The 18,832-nt window shown below is 39.4% G+C and overlaps 1 protein-coding gene across 1 annotated transcript; it reads right to left on the reverse strand.

Moving 5' to 3' along the window:
* Positions 1 to 6,409: 6,409 nt before the first annotated feature.
* On the reverse strand, positions 6,410 to 16,643 carry beg (malonyl-CoA-acyl carrier protein transacylase beg). The gene is made up of 4 exons (XM_083135717.1): positions 16,531 to 16,643; positions 13,919 to 14,634; positions 9,824 to 10,041; positions 6,410 to 6,829 (listed from the first exon to the last, which is right to left on the reverse strand). Exons 2-4 carry the CDS (start codon positions 14,592 to 14,594, stop codon positions 6,434 to 6,436), a joined length of 1,290 nt encoding a protein of 429 aa, XP_082991843.1. The 5' UTR covers positions 14,595 to 14,634; positions 16,531 to 16,643; the 3' UTR covers positions 6,410 to 6,433.
* Between the last annotated feature and the right edge of the window lie 2,189 nt (positions 16,644 to 18,832).

Genomic DNA, 18,832 nt, shown 5'->3' on the forward strand with positions numbered 1-18,832 from the left:
TGCCGGCCGCGTTCCCACCTGGTCCTACTCTGAGGTGGGAGATCATTCAACCAGTTACGGGGTGACGTGTGGTCAGCACGACAAAGCCCCCGTCGTAATCGTAGGTTTTCATCACCGGATTACGCTACTCATTCGTAGCTCCCCAATTTAATCATGATGGTGAGTGTTCACCAGTCTCATACACAGGCCGAAATCTCAGGAGACTCAAACCTGCACACGTCCCATAGCCAGAGCCCAAAGCATGACCGCGCAGCCACAGTGCGGGACAAATGATTAAATTATCTAAAATACTATGTTCTGAAAAATTTGATTCTACTCTTGCTGGATGGCATAACAGTTAATAGATCTATGATCAGTTCCCAGTGTTGTGCACTTGCAATACTATACTAATACTTGATAGCTGTGGTGGTTTAGTCAACCTCCGTGGCAGAGTGGTTAGCACAGCATGCTGTAATGCCAGGGCTCCCGGGTTCGAATCCTGGTTCGGATGTGGATGTTTGTGTTTGTCCCAGTGATAATACAGAAAATTGATGTGTGAAAATAGAGAGAACGGCTTAGGGGTATTACTTTTATTACAAATGTAAAAAAAAAAACTTGACAGGTTGACTGACTGCCATGCAGAAGACCCGGGTTTGAATCTATGGGTGGGTGATCTAAGGTCGGTATTTTTCCGGTCTTGTCCCTGCATAAAGCAGCTCTGAAACTCAACCAGCCTCAAATCAATGGGTCCTGAAGGTAAAGGTAGCCGGAGTTTGGTTGTGATCACATCACCTTTAAAATGGCAGAGATCAAGAATATGTCGGGACCTACCCCCCATATCCTCTGAATGTGCCTTCATGGCACGATGCTATATGCACGTTGAACTTTACCTTTACCTACTATACAACATACGGTAGCTGCACACACACACTTTTAAATCTGCTTCAATACAGTTTGTTCACAGTTGTTTTTTTCCCATTATTTTTGAGGATGTTTCAAGTTTAAATATCTCCTCTGTGTATTAACCATACCAAAATTATAAGGCTGACATATTTAATTGTCTTGACTGATTTCATCCAAATGGAATACCGTATATTTCCTCCAAAATATCTGGTTGCTATGAAACTAACAGTTCCCTTGGACAAAACATTAGTGGCCCCCTTTTGGATCCCAAACATACATATTCACTATATTGTTAAAGAAAATATTTGTCAATCCATAGCTTAAGAAATACCCTAAAATATTTCTCTCTTTTCTTAATGTACAAAAATGTAGTTTAGGCAGATATTTGAAAGTGGCATCAGAATTTGGAGCTACCTCAGAATGTGAAAAATCAATTTTTCATCCACCATCTTGAAATCTTTTCAACAAATGCAAGTGCAAAACAGAATCATTCCCTGGATGTACATTACCTATTTGCAACATGAATTTCAGCTTAAAAACTCTAAATTTGCTACAGATTAGTGATGGGTCGTTCCGGAACGAATCGTTCCCAAGGAACGAAACCAGCAAGTGAACGAATTGTTCCGATTCCGGAAGTCAGCTGGAATCGAATCCGGTTTTGTTTTTAGCTACTGCGCCTGCGTCGTTGTCAACACATGCGAGAAACTTCTACAAGCGGCTTCTCTTGCCCCTTTGTTCCCTTACTTTCCCGTTATCTGCCTCAGCATTGAAAAGGCACTCCGAGGAGAGGGAAGGGGGGGGGGGTAGGAGGAAAGTTGTATTTTGCCCATTCCGAGTGGTCTGGGCTAAACAGCAGGGACATTGTGAATTCTGCAAAATTCTCCCTGGCTCGGAGAAAAATTTCCCTTTCGACTTGAAAATTCCTGGTCTTCCACAACCAAGAAATACAACAATAAAATAGAAAATAAATTATCCATACTTTCACGATTTATCCAGAACTTCTAATCTAGGAGGGTGTAAATGATGTAAAGGCAAATTTAACACCAAATCAGACTGATTGATTGATTTGCTTTATTTTACTTCGCTTTTTGTGCCACTTTTGGCTAATTTGCAAAGATTGAGATAAGTGATGAATGGACAATAATAAACATCCATGGATTCGAATCCGGGACCCCCTAGTGTTAGTGCGAAGTGCTAACCCCTCCGCCACGGGAGTCGGCTACCAAATTAGATGATTGTGAATAAATTTAAAGGGGGTCTGTTGCGAAAAAAATATAGCCGTGATATGTAGAGGTGGATACATCACTGAGTATGTACTTCATTTATTTTCTTCATGTTGGACAAAATCTGCTTTATTGGAGTCGTTATTGTTAATTAATATTTTTACTTGAATGTTGATTGATTGATTTAGTTTATTTTACTTTGCGTTTTGTGCCTCCTGGCTAATTTGCGAAGATGGGGATGAGTGATGAAATGATGAAATTGATGAATGGACATTCACAAACAACCAAACCCGAGCGGGATTCGAACCCGGGAACCTTGGCGTCGCAGCGCGATGTGCTAACCACTCAGCCACAAGCTTTACTTGAATGTTGTTACACTTTTTAACTCAATCACGATTAACTTCGATCAACTGAGTTCGAACTGAAAGAAAATACATTTCAGGTGTTTATACGTCACCAAAGGAAAAATATAAGTATTATTTAATGCAAGACGTCTAATTCCACAGTTTCTTGCACATTTTAGACGTTTCACCCTTTTCCCTTCCTTGGCTCCAAAATTTCCCGTTTTTAGGAAAGTTTCCTGCTGGGTTCATCGCGATTAAACTCCTCTCCCTCCTTCACCCGCTATTGAGGTCAGAAGGAACCAACCAAGAAGCCAAATATAATGGAGGGCGTTACTACAGTTTTTAACTCGCTCCAAGCTCCCCAATAGGGTGACTGTACGTTTGAAGGACTAGTCAGTGAGCCTTGGTACGAGTTTTTGGAATCGGAACGAGAATTTGGAGTCGGAATGATTCGTTCCGACCAAACAGCCTGGAGAGAGGCAAGGGTGCGGGTGTGTTTGAGATACACCTGCACTTCGTAAAATCAAATGTTCGCTGAAATCTGAATCATAAGAACATCGAATTCTAAAAAGAAAGGGACGTAACTATATATTTGAAGTTAATAAAAATACATTTACATTGAGAGAAGAGCGCAGTAATCGTTTGGCATCCATGACAATTTAATTTATTAATTACATTCGACGGTTCATTTTTCTCCCCCTTTCCCTCCCATTACACAACCTTTATTAAGAATATATACAAGGTAAAAAGAAAATATCAGTTATGAACCATTCCTGTTGTCGACATAAAAGAAATGTATATTTCTAAAAACCCGGTATTGATATATTTACGTCGAATCAATTACACGCAATCAGCCTTTTTGAGAGATTTTGTTTTACCACATGGCATATTTTTCTTAGCTTTATTTCCATCGCTTTTAGTGTGATTACTATTTGTTATAGCTAATATCAGTAATAAATGGGAAAAAATGCATGATGATAATTTTCTCCTTTCAAAGTAAAGTAATTACTTGTAATTTCACATTGTTTAGCAGTGCACCCGCGAAGTGTAAAACGGTGCAAAATAACATTGAATGGGCCCACCCTTTAGCCGCGTGTAATTAACACACACACATATTACCAGGTCCACAAAACTCCATCCTAAATTATTTTCAATTTCCCCCACCTCCTCTCCTGGCAAGGAGGAACGAAACATGAGCCTCGTTCCTCGGAACGAGAGGAAATGATTTCAGGAATCATGATTCCGAAAAGGAACGAGTGAACGAAATCATGGTGGAACTGGAACGAGACGGCCGGAGTCGGACCGACTTGCAGTGGAACGAAAGGAACGAAGGAACGAGTTGGAGGAATCGATTCCTTTAGGTGAGCGGAACGAAAGGAATCGAATCCGCAAAAGGAACGACTTTTCCCATCACTACTACAGATATCATGGTCTCAAAATTGGTGACTTTCCCCCACCCTTCCTAAACCACACACTATATTGCAGAGTTTTTATTAAAAACTTCAACCTCAAGTAATGTCCTAATGTAGCTGAGACTTGATTTTCTTAATCTACGAAAATCTAATCTCATATATTCGCATAACTTAAAGGTCTCGCCAGGCATGTTAAATCGTTCATCATCTTTAAACATGCTGACAATTTTTTCTCAAAAACAATATGACAACAATCCTTTAAGTTTTCTTGTAACTCTAAAAATTGCAACTCAAAAGCTTTACATTTATAGCAAAATGTATGTTTGCGATTTTACCACCACTCCTCTCCTAAACCATGAAATTTAATTCTAAAATTTTTACTGCAAAATTACGGACCGACGAATTATCAACAATGACTGAGTTTAGTTCCTTATACTCCGAATATTCATTGTAAACAGTTTTGGAGAAAAAGAGAGCATGGTATAGAGCGTATGTCCAACATGAGGAAAATCAGGTTTTCATTCACCATCTTGAAAAACATTGTTCAATTTCACTCACATGTAATACCATTGCAGTCTGTCAAGTTTTCTAGCTGCAGAAACATATTATCATGGTCACTAAATAGATGACTTGTCTTTCTATGCTCATCCACCCCACCCATGCTCCTCCTAAATCGTGCATTATGTTTTGATAAGTTTATTGTGAATTTACAGTGCAAATAAGTCACAAAGCTCCTGAAAGTTGCATGCACAACACTCAAAATTGTAGGCTTGAAAATGTCAAAAATGGTCAGAATATGAAAGTATACGTATGCATTGTATTTACTTGGGTACCCCACACACCCTATTTTTAAGAAAAAAATTAAATTGTGGTAAATTATGCGAGTGCTCGACTTCTTGGTTATAGAGCTCCTAACCACAAATAACATTTATCCTATAGTGGAAGCAGAAGCAAAACAACCTGCGCAGACCCGCGACTCCTGTCCACCATATCCCGCAAGGAGGGGAGAGTGGACCATGCTTCTTGGCAAGCAACCCATTATCTTCAATCGATGCACTGAACTGGAGGGAGAGAGGGATCATTGTCTCAGTGCAAAGCATCGGAAAGAAAACCAAACATTTGCACAAATACTAAATTTTGAGAAATCAAATGAATCATTTGAAAAGGGTTTGATTTAATTATTCCATAGTTAACTTTATTCTACTTTCACAACATTTCAATAAAATGTACTCAATTCTCCTTTGTAATGTTTCATACATGGAAAAAGTTGGTGTGAACGTTGATCGTCACAGGTGAAAGTATGTGGCTTGCCCATGTACGGAAGTGACATGTCTAAAATGCTAATATATTTCAAAATTATAAGCTTTGTTTGTTCAATGTTTTATCTAAACATTTCAGACCCTCTTGATTTTTGTTTCTTGGATATATGTTCATATTATTTCTGCTAAGTCTATTTCTAGCATGATTTGAGAAAAATATCCTGAAAAAACCCACTGTGACTTGTACCACATTAATTATTTTGAGTACTATAAGCTTGGCTAAGCCTTTATTTTACAAGTTTTCTCAACCTGGCTATGAGAAGGAGGATAGACTGGACATAAACAGAAGAAGGAAGAAAAGTGGTAGGGGAGAATTGGAAGAAAAAGAGGAAGAGAAAGAAAGAGGAGGTTTGGAATAAGGAGTATGGGTAAGACCACAGAAAAGATATGCAAAGTGCTTAGGAAAGCGGGCATTAAAACTTACAGGAAGGGAGGGAGAAGCATCTTAAGAATAGCGAAGAATGCAAACAAGAAAAAGGAAAACAGGAAAGAGGAAGGGATTATCTACGAAGTGAAATGTAAAGAATGCCAGTGTGTGTACATAGGAGAAACGAAAAAGAGGCTGAAAGACAGGTTGAAACAACATAGGGATGATGTATGACTTAAGAGAGAGAGAGAAATGAGATATTTAAACACACGAGAGAAACAGGACATGACATAGAGTGGGATGAGGCTAAGCAGATAGGAAGGGGAAAGAGAATACTAGTGAGAAAATGGAAGGAGGCCAAGGAAATAGAAAAGAAAGGTGAAGAAAACACAATGAACTGGAATGGGGGACTGAAGGTAAAGAATGGAAGAAGGTGTTAGAAAGAGTGGAAAGGATAAGAGAGAGAGAGGAGAGAAGAAGGAAGAAGAATGAAGGAAAAAGAGCGTGAGATAAAGAGTCCAACCACATTCTAGATGGAAGTAAATATGTTTAGCCTTTTAAGTAAAAGTACAGTTGACAAGGGAAAGCCACCTGCTAGAATGTTCCATAACAACTTTCTAATAGACTGGAGGGGAGTAATGTTTGTGTATATATATCGTCCTGTTTTGTACCTTGTTACATTTGTACTTGGTGCAGAGTCTGAAGAAGACCTTGCTAGAAGGTTGGAACGTTACATTTGTTTATGTTTTATAACAAAATAAATTTCTGCCTTGGTCAGCATATTGAGTTTTTCATATCATGGAAACAAGGCTTAATGGTGTTACGCTAGAATGAATAAAATCTCTATGTAGTACTACACATTTTATTTGACAATAATTTCACTTTTCTACACATCAAGACAAATTGTATTACTCCATGCCTTTGCATTTACAAGTTTCATAACTGCCTTCAAAGACTGTCCCGGGCCACATTCAAAAGTCCTTGGAAAGTTTTCCCCAGCAGATCTTTCATACAAAACATGAAGAGTCTGCTCCCACTTCACAGGCTTGTAAATCTGCTTCGGCAGCTGCCGCCTGATTTGATCAACATTCTTGTATCTCTTTCCGTCTATGTTGGAGTGCACAGATATCAGCGGCTCGGTGATATTCACTCTCCTCAAGGCTTCGCGGAATGGCTCCACGGCAGGCTGCATTAAATCTGTGTGGAAGGCTCCAGAAACTGGTAGCCTCTTCATGCGCCGCAAGTTGAAATGCTTGTAGTTTTCTTCCAGAAACTTTAACGCCTACAAAATAATATAATTATTGTTGAGTACAAGGAAATATCAGTACAAGCTGAAATCAGTATTAGCAAATTGTATTTGCAACGTAAATCATCTAAGCTGACCTCTGTTAGCACAGATAACTACGACAGCAGAGGTCAAGGGTTTGAATTCCAGCCTCGGGATGGATGTTCTCTGCGAGTGTCCCATCATGAATTTCATCAACTCTTCCCCATCACCATAATTAGTCAAAAGTGGCAGAAAGGTGACAATAAATAAAAATAAAATTATTGAAAGGTGTTGTTTTTCTATAATAATAATAATAATAATAATAGTAATAGAAATTCTCAGATAATGGTTTCTGCTTTCACCTTTCATGCAACTAGTCTTGGTTTTGTTCACTAAAATGAAGGTTCACCACAGTGTCAGAATGACAATTGAAATGAAGAGGGTTTGTGTCTTGAAGGCTAGATAATGGCAATGGGAGTCTTGTACATCCCCTAATGAAAAGACACATTTCGAGGCTCAATAATGTTGCAGCCAGGAGTTTAGTGATAATTGTACATGTTAATCTAAAAATATTTTGCACTAGTTCTCTACTGCATCCACAGTAAATATATATGCTGCTGATACACAACAGCGCTGACGTTAGTAGGAACTTGTAAGAATAAAGGTTTCACCACACATTTTCGGTGCTGGTTCAACATCGTTTAATTTCCTGACCATGCTTGAAACTGAAACACAATTTCCACATCATTCCAGACCATGGATGGTGCACAAACGATCACTAGCACTCTATGTATATTATCTCGGGACATTGCACAACCTAGAAATCATACCATTAATACCAGGTAACCAAGAAAGTTCATGCGGTTTTTACAACTGCCCGTAGTTTTCGTGGGGTAGTACGCAGTTCAGCCGCCAGGGGTACATGTATGTGTGATTGGCGGAAAGCTCATTCCTTGGCACGTCGGCTAACGTAGATAACAGGTCGCAGTCGATAGTTCGGGAGCAAGTATTCGCAGTGAACCATGGCTGTGTCGAATGCAGTAATCAGGGCGTGTTTACTGTATGAGTACAAGTTGGGCACAAAAGGAGCGGAAGCAGCAAGAAAAATATGTGCAGCGTTTGGAGAAGGTACAATTAGTGAACGGACAGTGCAAAAGTGGTTTCAGACCTTCTCGAGTGGCGATGAGACACTGGCAGACAAACCTCGATCGGGCAGACCGAAATCTCTCGATGTGGACCAACTGAAGGCAGCAATTGAAGAGGATTCAAGTCAAACGTGTCAAGAACTCGCTCATCGATTTGCAGTAAGTGCTGAAACAATTCGTGTGCACTTGCATGAGCTTGGCAAATCATGGAAACTGAGTAAGTGGGTCCCACACGAGCTGACTGCTGCGAACCGTCTCCAACAACTGAACATTTGCGCTTCCTTGCTCACTAGGAACAACAACTGTCCAATTTTGGACCGCATTTTGACGTGTGATGAAAAGTGGGTAATGTACGATAACAAGAAACGCTCATACCATTGGCTATCGTCAAATGACACCATACCTTTAACTGCAAAACCTGCTCTTCATCAGCGGAAGGTGCTGCTGTGTTTCTGGTGGACTACGGCTGGGATTGTGCATTATGAGTTCTTGGAAAGTGGTAAAACCATCAACAAAGAGGTGTACTCCGCGCAATTGCAAAGAGTGGCCGAACAGCTTGCAAAAAAACAACCTGCATTAGTGAATAGGAAGCGTGTTTTTTTCCACCAAGACAACGCTAAACCGCATACAGCAAAGATGACCCTGAACGTGATTTCTTCTCTCGGCTGGGAACTTCTGCCACATCCAGCGTATTCACCCGACATCGCTCCATCAGACTACCATCTTTTTTTGTGTATGGACAACCATATGCTCAATCGACATTTCCAAACTCACGAGGAGGTTGAAAACGCGGTGGTGCAGTTTTTTGCGGCCCTAAACAAAGACTTTTTCAAACATGGCATCTACAGGCTTGTACAAAGATGGGAGAAGGTTCTAGAAGCGGATGGCGGATATTTTGCAGAATAAATATAAGGTAAACACATTTGTTTTGGACTTTTTCTTCTTTGTACTAAAACCGCATGAACTTTCTTGGTTACCTGGTTCTAACAAAAATGAATGAATGGATACCCTCTCGCGTAATATTTAGATAAGTTACAACACATTTATTTGTACATAAATATTAAAATAAATGTATTAAGTAGACTATGTTACACTTAAAGAGTTGATTGGTTTGTTTTGATTTGGTGTTTTAAGTCCACTTTATGCACAGTAAGGCTAATCGGGACTGGACCTACAGTTTAAAGTGGGATCCGAACCACTATGTGCCTCCACCGGGTATCGAACCCAGGACCCCTTGATTACAAGGTGATGACGCAACCACTGTTAAAGAATTGAATGCTAATTCAATCTCACTTAAATGTAGTATCCTTCACTCTAGAACAGTAGTTCTCAAAGGGTGTGTCATGAACTTCCATAGGCTGCCCCCCGTGGCAGAGGGGTTAACACATTGCACTAAGAAGCCAGGGGTCCCAGGTTCGAATCCTGGGCATGGATGTTTGTGAGTGTCCATTCATCAATATCATCACTCATCCCCATCTTTGCAAATTAGCCAACAGTGGAACAAAAAGTGAAGTAAAATAAAGAAATCAATCAATAAACTTAAATGTGCGTGGCATGAAAATCCACACACACACACACAAGAAAGGGACAATATGCACATATACAAAACAAGCATATGTATGAACAACCACCGCTCCTCCACCCAGAACCTGGACTTCACCGTCCATACCAACCATCACAACACATCTTTCAATGACTACTTCCAGGTGGTGATCATCCACCCCCTTTACCCCAATCTGCCAACACCTCAGTGCACAAAAGATGGGAAAGAGCCTACATATCAACCACAACCTCTGGCCACAAAGTCATCTCCACCCTCACCCCCAATCCTAAAATAAATTAAAGTATATGAAACGAATCATACCTCAAGATGACCAGCAAGAACCTTGCACTGGGGATACAGGTAGTTTGCTACAGCACACACTGGATTCTCGATCCCCCTCTCCCTGCACCAGTCCTTCGCACGTAGGCACGCATAACCTAACTTACCATCTGGAGCACCTAGAACCGTTGCCATACCACTAGGGATAATTTCTGAGGCCAGCTGCATGGCCTCTGCTCGAACTTGTACAATCTGTAATGCTGAAAATAATGTAGCAAGAACGTAACATCCATTCATTCTAAACACATTTAATAATATGATTTAGTAAGGATAAAAGTAGCAACACACACACTAATATTTTTATGCCAACAAGATAGTTATCCTTGGACTTCCTTAGGAGGTGCAGATACATTAGAATTTAGAAGATTATACTTTGCTGCATAAAAAAAAAAATAAGTCCTAGTTAATCACATCAAGAAGACTGGAACAGTCAATATACTATGTAAAACAAGTGCCACAACAGTGTTATGATACATTATTTTATCTTTTTAAGTATAGTTGACAAGGTCAAATGAAAATTTCTATCAATGCATAAATATTCACAGGAAAAAGCAACATGAAAATAAATAATAAAAATATTTCCAAATCGCTCAAACACACACACAATACTTATGATGAAAAATGAATGATGGGAGAAACAAATATACACACAGGATTAAAACTTGACTCTTGGTTTTGTAACATGCTTTGCTTACAGGTAATGGACAAAATAATATGAACACCAATGCAATTGCAGAAAACTTGTATTAGTAGAGGGTTGGGCCCCCCTTGCCTGAATGACAGCTTGTATCCTACGTGGGATAGACAAATAAAGGTCCTGTACAGTGTGAACTGGAATACGTAGCCACTCCTTGCACAAAACAGTCTCAAGTTCCGAAAGTGTCATTGGAGGTGGAAACCGATTACGCACTTTGGCCTCCAAAATACCCCACAAAGGCTCAATGATGTTAAGATCGGGGGACTGTGGACACCAGATGAGATGTTCTACCTCATCACTGTGCTCGTCAAACCATGCATCAACACACCTAGCAGTGTGAATAGGGGCGTTATCATCTTGGAAGATGGGGCATGCATCGGGAAACAAAGTCTGAACCATGGGATGGAGGTGGTCACCCAGGATGGTGCAGTACTTCTCTGCGTTGATTCTCCCATGCAGGACAACAAGTGGGCCAACACCATTCCAAGATATAGCCCCCCAAACCATCACAGACCCCCCACCATGTTTCACGGTAGGCACTAAGCAGTCAATATCAAATGCTTCAGCAGAAGTTCTCCACACATAAACACCTCCTATGGTCTGAAATAATGTGAAAGACGATTCGTCTGACCATATCACATGTTCCCATTGCTGCTGTGTCTAATTCTTGTGCTCTTGGCACCACCTTCTTCGTGTCACTGCATTAAGTGGAGTCACCAACGGTTTGGGGATGGCAACTCTGCCATGAATGTTCACAGAATGCAGCTCCCTTTGAATGGTTTTCGTTGATACAGGGTCCTGGAGGTGATTGTTCATCTCTGCGGTTATCTGGGACAGTGTTGCCTTGTGCTTTCGAGTAACTATTAGCTTCAACACACTTCGATCCCTGTTGGATAACTTTGTTTTTCGCCCACTATTCTCCTTTGCAGACGTTGTCTTTCCATGTTGTCTGTAGGCTGTCAGAACAGTTGACACTGTGCTCCATGCTACACCAACAAGTGTAGCTGTTTTTGTCGCAGATGCTCCAGCCAGGCGGACTCCTATGATCATGCCTCTTTTGAAGTCTGAAAGGTCGGACATACCTGCATTTGACGGATAGCTGACTGCTCGCATTCAACTCTCACACCAGCTTCTGATAGACTGATATGTTTGCTTTCATCGCCACTAGATGGTTGAAATCTCTGCTGAATGTTGTTCCTTTTCCACGACGGCGTATATAGGCCTTTGCAAACCAAGGTGTTCATATTATTTTGTCCATTACCTGTATAAGCTTAGGCTTGTACAGCACATTTTTTTTAATACTGCATTTCAAATTTGCCTTGCCTATTGTGATTTCATTCTTTCTTTCTCTGTTTAAAAAAAAGCTGTATTTGCGTCAAATACTGAGAAAATTCCAAATGACTAGAAGCAGTTAACTTTCAGTTTTGTTGCTAATATAATAAATAGGGAACTGTTTTTAAGGTGCAGCATGTTTCCAAAAATGTAGCTATTTTCATACCAATAGTTTTAGATATGTATTTTAGGACATGAAGTCAAGTAAAATGAACACACTTTGTTGCACCTTTTCGTCAGATTAGCACGTTTATCCCCTTTTTACTCCTCTTCAATGCTTCAGCATCTTTCCCTTCCTTTTTTATCATGTTTTGTTAAAAAATTGGACAGAAAAATAAATATTTTCACTCTTCTTGAGCATCTACATAAAATCCTATAGTCTCATTTTGTAGAGCAGAACGAGAGCTATAAAATGATATAATATAATTGTTGCAGCCCCAATAGTTCCCAAGATAATGTAGCAAAACCCGTGAGAGAAAACACAAACTTCAACAAAACCTATTGGGCAGAACCTCAGTTCTCTATGCAGTCTGCATGCATAATATACAGAAGGCACAGAAAAAGATAGCATTGAATAAAGGTATTTTATCAGCACCTTTTTAAAATATTTTCAGAACCTTTTTTACCCTTTCCTGACCATAATTTTTCACCTTAACATCCTTTTCCTAATATAAACTAATGCCTGTCAATGTATGTACCTTGAGAACATCCTTACAAACACCACAAATGCAATAGTTGAACTTGACACAGCAATCACACTCTCATGGCACAAAAGGATTGGATAAAAAGTCGTGGCAACACTGTTGTCACCTGATGGTCATGAGTCATATTGTCATAAGGTTTGTGGAACTGATAACAGAATAAGACTAGACAGTACCAGCAAGTGTACAATGGCATGTTTACAAAACTGGAACAATGCCTCTGGATAAAAATTAAAAGTTGTACTAGCCCATTTTGTCAAGGACTGCGTGAAGCATGTGACAATGCAACATTGTCATATCATACAGTGGCAAACTTGCTTGAAACATTTTGCTTCCCTGCTGGATGTTGATCACCGATGGACTGCACATAACTTAGCCGTGACGGTAGTGGGTATGCCACAAAACCATGCTCCACATTCTGCATGGCATTCTTTGATACTGCAAAATTGCAGGATGATGAACTCACTGAGGTGCAACATTGGTACTTTATGCAATTGCACAGGACTTCCTTGGAAGGATGATCCCTGTGAATGAAACCTGGGCTCCCTCATATGAACCACACTTGAAGCGGGAATCAAATTAATAAAAGCATCCTGGTTCTCCTCGTAAGACGAAAGTGCATCCTACACCAGGTGATGTGATGGCAATGTTCATTGTAGCAAATGGTGTCACGCTGTACCTAAACAGCAGGCAGTAGATACTGCAATTTCCTGGAACACCACCTTTACCCAGCATTCAAGAGAAAGCGACGACACTTGTTGGAAATTAATCCCATCATGCTTCATGACATTCCGAGGAGTCACACTGCTAACACTGTGACGGATCTCCATCACGACTGGCGATGGGAGGTACTGGAACATTTTCTATACTCAACTGATGTGAATCAGTGCAATTAGAATCTCTTCGCCAAAACTGAAAAACCACTTCAAGGGTAGCATTACAACACAAAGAAATGTGATTATCCATGTCACAGGGCGGTTACTTTGGAACATCATCAGAGATGGAAGTGCTCGTGCTGATGGTGAACCTCATCTTCCACAAGTGTGGAAAAATGTACAGAGGCCTCCAGGATGATGTAGCGGTTTGACTCCTGGGTTCGATACCTGGTGGAGGCATACAGTGGTTCAGATCCCGCTTTAAACTGTAGATCCAGTTCTGATTGCCCTTTTGGTATATAAAGTGGACTTTAAAACATAATCAAGCATAGGGAAAGGTTACCTTCAACAAATGTGCATGTTTTGACTCTGGTAATTGTCATTTCACAATTATACAAGTGCTGCCATTAATTTTTATCCAACCCTTGCAAATTAAAAAAAAAGAATTAATAAAAAAAAGTTATGAACTCACCATTTTCAAACTTTAATGCGCCAGCAAACACTAACGCTGCTATCTCCCCTACGCTAAACCCAGCAGTCGCAAAACAGTCCATTACAGCATTAGGTCTCTCTTCCTTCAATTTCTCAACAGCAGCCAGAGACGTCACAAAAATTGCTGGCTGACAGTAAACTGTCATATCGAGTTTCTCTTTAGGTCCCTTAAGGCACAGATCTAGCAGATCGTATCCCAAGATCTCCCTCGCCACCCTGTACAGCTCTCTCGCCATAGGAAACTTCTGAAGGTTCTTCCCCATGCCAACAAACTGCGCCCCTTGACCAGGAAAAAGCAGGATCGACGTGTCCCTTGGATCTACTTTTGGCTTCATGGCGTGTCTGGATTGGTTTCTTTTCCAATCTGCACCCTGGGGGTAAGGTAAGGTGGCCCACTGCTCTTCATCAGTCTTAGGCTTTATGACTTCGTACGTTGCTGCATTATCTAATAGTTCTCTTACATTTTCCTTGCCGATGTTTTGTGTACTGTTCAGCTTTTCTTCCTCATCGGGAAAATCAGTCCTTGCTAAACGGACACGCCTTACGTAAGTCCTACACAAATACGACTTACTTTGATTAGTGCCTGGGACAATCAAAGTTTTCTTGAATAAACATTGGGCACAATGTAAAGGAGTTCTGTAAATGCACTGATTCATTTTTTCTTCAGTTTTCTATTCATCAAAAACTTCACTAAAACTAACAAAAAAAGTATATATTAGTAAAACTGTTAAGATGCGTAAACAATAAATAAATATTAATGTACATATCAAATCAATGGAAAAATGAACAAAATTTGACCAAATTTGCAGCAATTGCTCCTTTAGGTCCCCCCTCCTCCTATGTTGATCATCTTTTTTCTTCATCTGTTTCTACTTTCTCCCCTCATGCACTGGAGAGCCAACATAGAGAGAATGTATGTACTATAAATTTCATATTACAAGCTAGTCGGCAATGTTTCCAAATGTTTAATGATTTTACAAGTTTTACAGGAGTATTAGGAAATGCTTTAGAATACTGGAAACGATTGTGGAAGCTTCGAGAAACTAATTAGCACAGTTAAAATAAATCATTAATTCAAAAGTAGCTTCTGCAAACTTTGCCGAGAGCACCCATTCTTGGTACGTGGTAGTCTCAGACATGCAGTTCCACCTCATGTGCAGCCTGAAGGGGATTTTACACTTGAGACCAGGAGTTGAAGCATTTATGGGGCATTTTAAGGTTAAGAGCTCTAAGCCTGACACACCTAACCTAACAGAAAAGCATTAGAGGTGTTTGTGTTTTATTAATGCTTCAAGCTCTAAACCTGACCTGTCTAACTAACGGTACCCTTGACCCTTTGTATCCCCTAGAGAAAGTGAAATACCTTACATGGTTTACGAAGATTTTGTTGTTTATGAACGTTTTCAGCTTATTTTAGCTCTCGGAAATTTATTACTGTGAAGTAAAATACGTCTGTTACCTTAACATGTAGCAAAACAGCCCAAAGGCTTCGCGCAAGTGAATATAGCACCCAAAAAGACTTTCCACAACAGTAGCTATAATTTTACGTAGTTAGGTTTCCTACTGATAGTTATTTTCGGCGTGTTTTCCTTTCACTATTATAGTGTACATACAAACAGTTGTTACTAACAAAAAGCTGCGAAAGTACTCCGAGATTGCAGGTTTTAACTTACGTGGGCCATACTTTGGGATCAAATATCTCCGACATTTGGGCTTTCCTAAACCTGGAACCACTTTTATATTATGTAAAACATTGAAATCTGTATATTAAAAAAAATAGACTTAATTCTCGAGGGGGTACAGTGGATAAATGTCTATCCCCTAACTAACATTTATTGAAATAATACCCCTTAGTACATGGAAGCAGCAGTCCGTATCCAACACAGTATACGAATGGCTGCTTGTAAACATGCAGGAGTACGTTGAAAGGAAAATTTCTTCTCCAGAAAACACAAAGTAAGTAATCACTAAGACTGAAGTATGGGCCCAAGTTCCTTTTGTTTTATTGCAATTTCATCACGCTACGAATGCAATTTTAACATGGTTCGATTTCGATTGTTATGTTAATACATACTGCGGAGTTTTAGCGATTACTTAAGATGTTGTTCAACATATGCTTGCATAGTTAGGTTAGGCAGGCCGGTTTGGTTCTCTTAGCATTAAAATAAAGTCTCTGAATGCATTCTTCTAAGGTTCCGATTTACTTGTGCATTAATCCCCACTAGTCTACGATACTTACAGTCGATTGCCAATGAAAAATACAATGTCCATGGGAAGCGCGCATGCTTGCGTAAGACAGTTTTTAAGTTGTTGTTTTTTTCAACATAATTAACTTTTTCGCAAATCTAAACAGTGCTCATTACTTCAAGGAATGTTGTAATTTCGTGTGACAATGATTGTCAAAATGTTACGATAATTAGTTTTCCTGCTAGGAAATTTTGTTTTAAAAAAATGTAAGAAAAAATACTAATGATGAATGGTGCATGTTTCTGTTTTAGTATTTATTTAATTGAAAGCAATTTGTGTGCTGACATTGGAGACCAATTGGAATACTTTCATATTTATTTAAAACTCAATAACGTAATAACTTACCAATTACAATAGTCACTATTTATGTTGTTATACCATGCAAACTTGTTCATAATATTTTTCAGGAGAAAAACAAATGACACACTAATATACACAATGTTGCCAGCATGCATCCCAACAAATAGGCAGTGACGGTGCGCGGTTAGTCCCTGTAAATCGGTCTAGCTTGTTTGCTGGTCCTTTATTGGCCTTCACCTTGGCTTGGGGCATAGATAATACACGATACACAGCCTTGCATTGTCAGTGATATAATAATACCACAAAGAAATACCACTTTGATACAACATAGAACACAGATTAGTTAACATAAAACCAGTAGCGGTGGCGGCTCGCAATGTTGGTGGTTGCAGTGAAAAAAAATGTGTGGACTTAAGAGCCCGTATCACGCTGGTGACGATACCTAAAAAATAGGTTCTTGCGTCGACGTTCTGTGCTCGAACAGTCAAGTGTGTGGCATTTAAATTTTACTGAGTTAAAGATCAAATATGAAGTTAGTTATGTCGCGCAGCCTTTTTTTAAATACATTATTTATTACGTAGTTTTCCTGATCGCAATTTCGTAAAATAACTTAAATCAACATTTTAAAGCGCAAGAAAGCTTCAATTGTTCTTCTACAGCAAAGAAATGAAACTGATCTTACATAATTTTCTTTAGAATGTCTGTAGTTTGTCGACGTACAGAGCAATGTATGTAAATTTTAATTTCGACTTTTCTTTGGTCGCGCTAGCCCTTTCCCCCTCTGTACCGCTCGCGCTCAACCCCGCCCCCCCCCCCCTCCACACTCCTTCGCCGCCCCTTTTTTCTTTCACAATCGGCCAGTCTTCCAAGAAAACCGCATGCTGAGAGCTAGGAAAAGAAAAAAGAAGGCAGGGAAAGGTTTTGGGGGAGAATCAATGGTTTGGGCGATGCTTGTAAACAGTTCTTCACTACGCTATATCCTAATACTAAATCACGATGGGGTTGTAGTGCAATGACAACAGTGAAGGACGGGGGATTTTTCCAGTATATTGTTCACAAATGGGAAGGACTGGTTGCACAGACTCAAGTACACCTTTACAAGAGGTTTTTGCCTGCAAAAGAAAAATTGTGCCAAATTATAACTTTTTTTTGTGAGAACACGAAAGTCCATTACCAAGGGATATTTTTTAGGGGGAAGGTGACTTTACTCAAAGTTTTTAGGTAAATATTGTGTAAATTCTATCTGGTGGTGGATTATCAACCAGCCACGCAAATGAATGACTTTTTAGCTGTCGATCATAAATAAGTTCAATGAACGTTCATTGTCAGTTTGAGATATTTCTGACGGTCAATGGTAAAAAATACTTGATGATATGTTATGGAAATAGTGCTATTTCTAAACATTTTGAACGTCCGTTCAACTAATTTCGAATTTGGCTCCTTTCATGATTTGTAAGTAGGGGGGATAAAATATATTTACTTAATACTTTACTGCGTTATTTTATCACCAATTACATATATATATATATATATATATATATATATATATATATATATATATACAGGGTAATTAGATGTATTCCCTGAAAGGGGTTAAAGTAGAGACAATTTGCAATAAATTTGACCATATGATACCCCGTCCGAAAATTAGTAGTTTTCGAGATAATCGAATTTCAATTGTTTTTTTAAAAAATTACAATTTTCCACATAAAAAGATGAATGGAGAAAAAACTGCTCATTGCATGGAACTTATTTCAGCGTTTTCTGATAGCTAACAAATATGTGGTTTGTTGAAAAAAAAAGTTTTTCCCAAATATCAATCACATGTAAGTAACGGCTGGGTCTAAACTTACAAGTGATGATAAAAAATGCACCCTTAGTTTACTTGGCAACGTATTAATAACAAAAATGGTATGACACGAAGCGTACAAATTACTTAAATTACTTCCTTGTGACATCTGCTATCCAACAAGGTACAAATGTTGCTAACATTCACATTTGTGTACAAGAAATAATACTTTGTTCATCTGCATGTGAATGGAATCAATGAACAATACAATTAAAGAACATTACACGTCTTGCTCAAGTCCCGGGTTCGACACCCGGTGGAGGTACAAGTGGTTCGGATCCCACTTTAAACTGTAGGTCCAGTCCCGATTAGCCTTACTGTGCATAAAGTGGACTTAAAACACCAAATCAACCAACCAGCGTCTTGCTCAAAGTGGGCTCCTCCGTTACGAATGCAGGCACGGAGGTTTTTACGGACATTTGGTCTCTTAACTCGTGATGTGATGGTGTCCTTGATGTGTTTACCAGCTGTTAAGATCCTCTCCCTGAGCTCTTCTTG

Source organism: Lepisma saccharinum, chromosome 14 (genome assembly GCF_977018435.1).
Source record: "Lepisma saccharinum chromosome 14, izLepSacc3.1, whole genome shotgun sequence".
In the NCBI taxonomy this organism is placed as follows: Eukaryota; Metazoa; Arthropoda; class Insecta; order Zygentoma; family Lepismatidae; genus Lepisma; species Lepisma saccharinum.